The following is a 1,651-nucleotide window of genomic DNA, read 5'->3' as shown; positions in this document are numbered from 1 at the left end:
TAAAACCTTTTGCAATGGTGTTTTGGGAACAGTAGAGATTCTGGCATATTCCACTGGTGAGGGTTCAGGGTGAACATGTTCCTTGATTCTGTCATACTTGCTCTCCAGATACACATTCATGCCATCTCCTGGCGATTCTGAAACTTCTGTCGATATGAGTTTAGAGTTCATAGATTCAGCATCAATGCTCCGTAACACTCGCACCTTTGCATTAGCTGCAGCCAACTCTGTTTCAAGTTCAACTCTTTCCATTGCATTTTGCACTTTAATTCTTTCCATTTCCAAGGCGTGTTTTTTCTTCAGTCCTTCAGTCCGTTGCAATAGAGCTGCCTTTTCCGCTTCAGCTTTTAAACGTGCGGAAGACACTGACGAAGATTTTGAGTCAACACTGGCACCAGAACGTGAATGTTCTACTTTACTGTCACGTGCTGCCACAATGGATATACTGTCCAGAGGAGACACCACAGTTTGGGGTTCATAGCTTTGAGCACTCTTCCACATTTCTACCTCATTCAAAAATGTTTCAAAGGTTTGCATCTTTGGTTGGTACCAATCATCATTGTCACTTTTCTTTTCCTCTTCCTCATACAGCACTTGCACAGACTGATGCACATCTTTAAATTCATCCAATGCCACATGGAGATGTTCAATGCCTGTGTCAACGGCTTCAATATCTCCACCTTTTAATAATTCCTTTAATTCATTCATTTTACGTGTACACACGCCAAGTTTTCCTCTGCGCGTTGCGCAAAGCTCTTTAAGTTTGTCATCAGCCATATTTTAGCTTTTGAGAACAACAAAACAAAACAATTATTCCAGAAAATTATTTTCCTTTTCAAAAAATTAAGCACAGCACATTTATCTTCAATTCATTTCATTCTCATCTGGCTTCATTTAAGCTTATATGTGCATGAACAAAAATCTTGGTCCGCTCCAGTAGCAAATCCAGTAACAAACGATAATGCACTCCAATAGTGAACTTGAAAGGGTCAATTCTCAAAAGATCCAAAACTTTGTCAACTCCAAAGTATCAAAAAAAAAAAAAACTTTTCTGCTTCAATAACAGTCAAACAAATGCTTCCATGGGTTCCAAACAATTCAATTGTGAAGCAGTGTAAACGGTTGCAAAGTTCTTTACTTTTGTAGTGGCGGACCACTCTTAGCTGGGACGTATTGCTTAGCTTCTTTAACAAGCTATCCAACACAGTTAAAATTAAATGGTACCTTTTTTGAGGTGGATGAGATGGTATTCCAGCAGATAGGTAAACAGGGCAGGTATGCAGAGCAAGGCAGGTAAGCAAAGCAAAGCAGGCAGCAGGCAGGTAAGTAGGTTGGTAGTAGCAGACAAAGCATGGACTCCAGTAATCCAACAAACAATTGGTAAGTGGTTGAAAAATGGTGGTTAAAAAAGGCACAACTTAAATCAAAAATAATGTCCAAATACTGTTCAATAAAGATTCAATAGCGATTCAGTAGCGATGTAAAGAACTGTATGCTTAATACGTTCCAACAGCTTCCTTGTTCTTTTTTGTTTTTAGAAAGGTGAGAGGCGGCCATCTTTATCTTCAAACATCTCACCCACCGTCAAACTAAAAGTCCCTACAAAATAAAGGACCCTAAATCAAACAAAATATACCAGTGCTCCAATAGC

General features: G+C 39.1%; 1 protein-coding gene across 1 annotated transcript in view; it reads left to right on the top strand.

The window, feature by feature from the left end:
• The first annotated feature begins 1,243 nt into the window (after window positions 1–1,243).
• fbxo42 (F-box protein 42) overlaps window positions 1,244–1,651 on the top strand; it is an 8,402-nt gene continuing 7,994 nt past the window's right edge. The window contains exon 1 of the mRNA XM_059544124.1: window positions 1,244–1,293. Coding sequence (XP_059400107.1) covers window positions 1,244–1,293 — 50 coding nt within the window. The remainder of the gene's footprint in view (window positions 1,294–1,651) is intronic.

This window comes from Carassius carassius, chromosome 48 (genome assembly GCF_963082965.1).
Source record: "Carassius carassius chromosome 48, fCarCar2.1, whole genome shotgun sequence".
NCBI classification, from domain to species: domain Eukaryota; kingdom Metazoa; phylum Chordata; class Actinopteri; order Cypriniformes; family Cyprinidae; genus Carassius; species Carassius carassius.
Note: the sequence above shows the minus strand (reverse complement) of the source record. Positions and strands in the feature narration are given on the sequence as shown.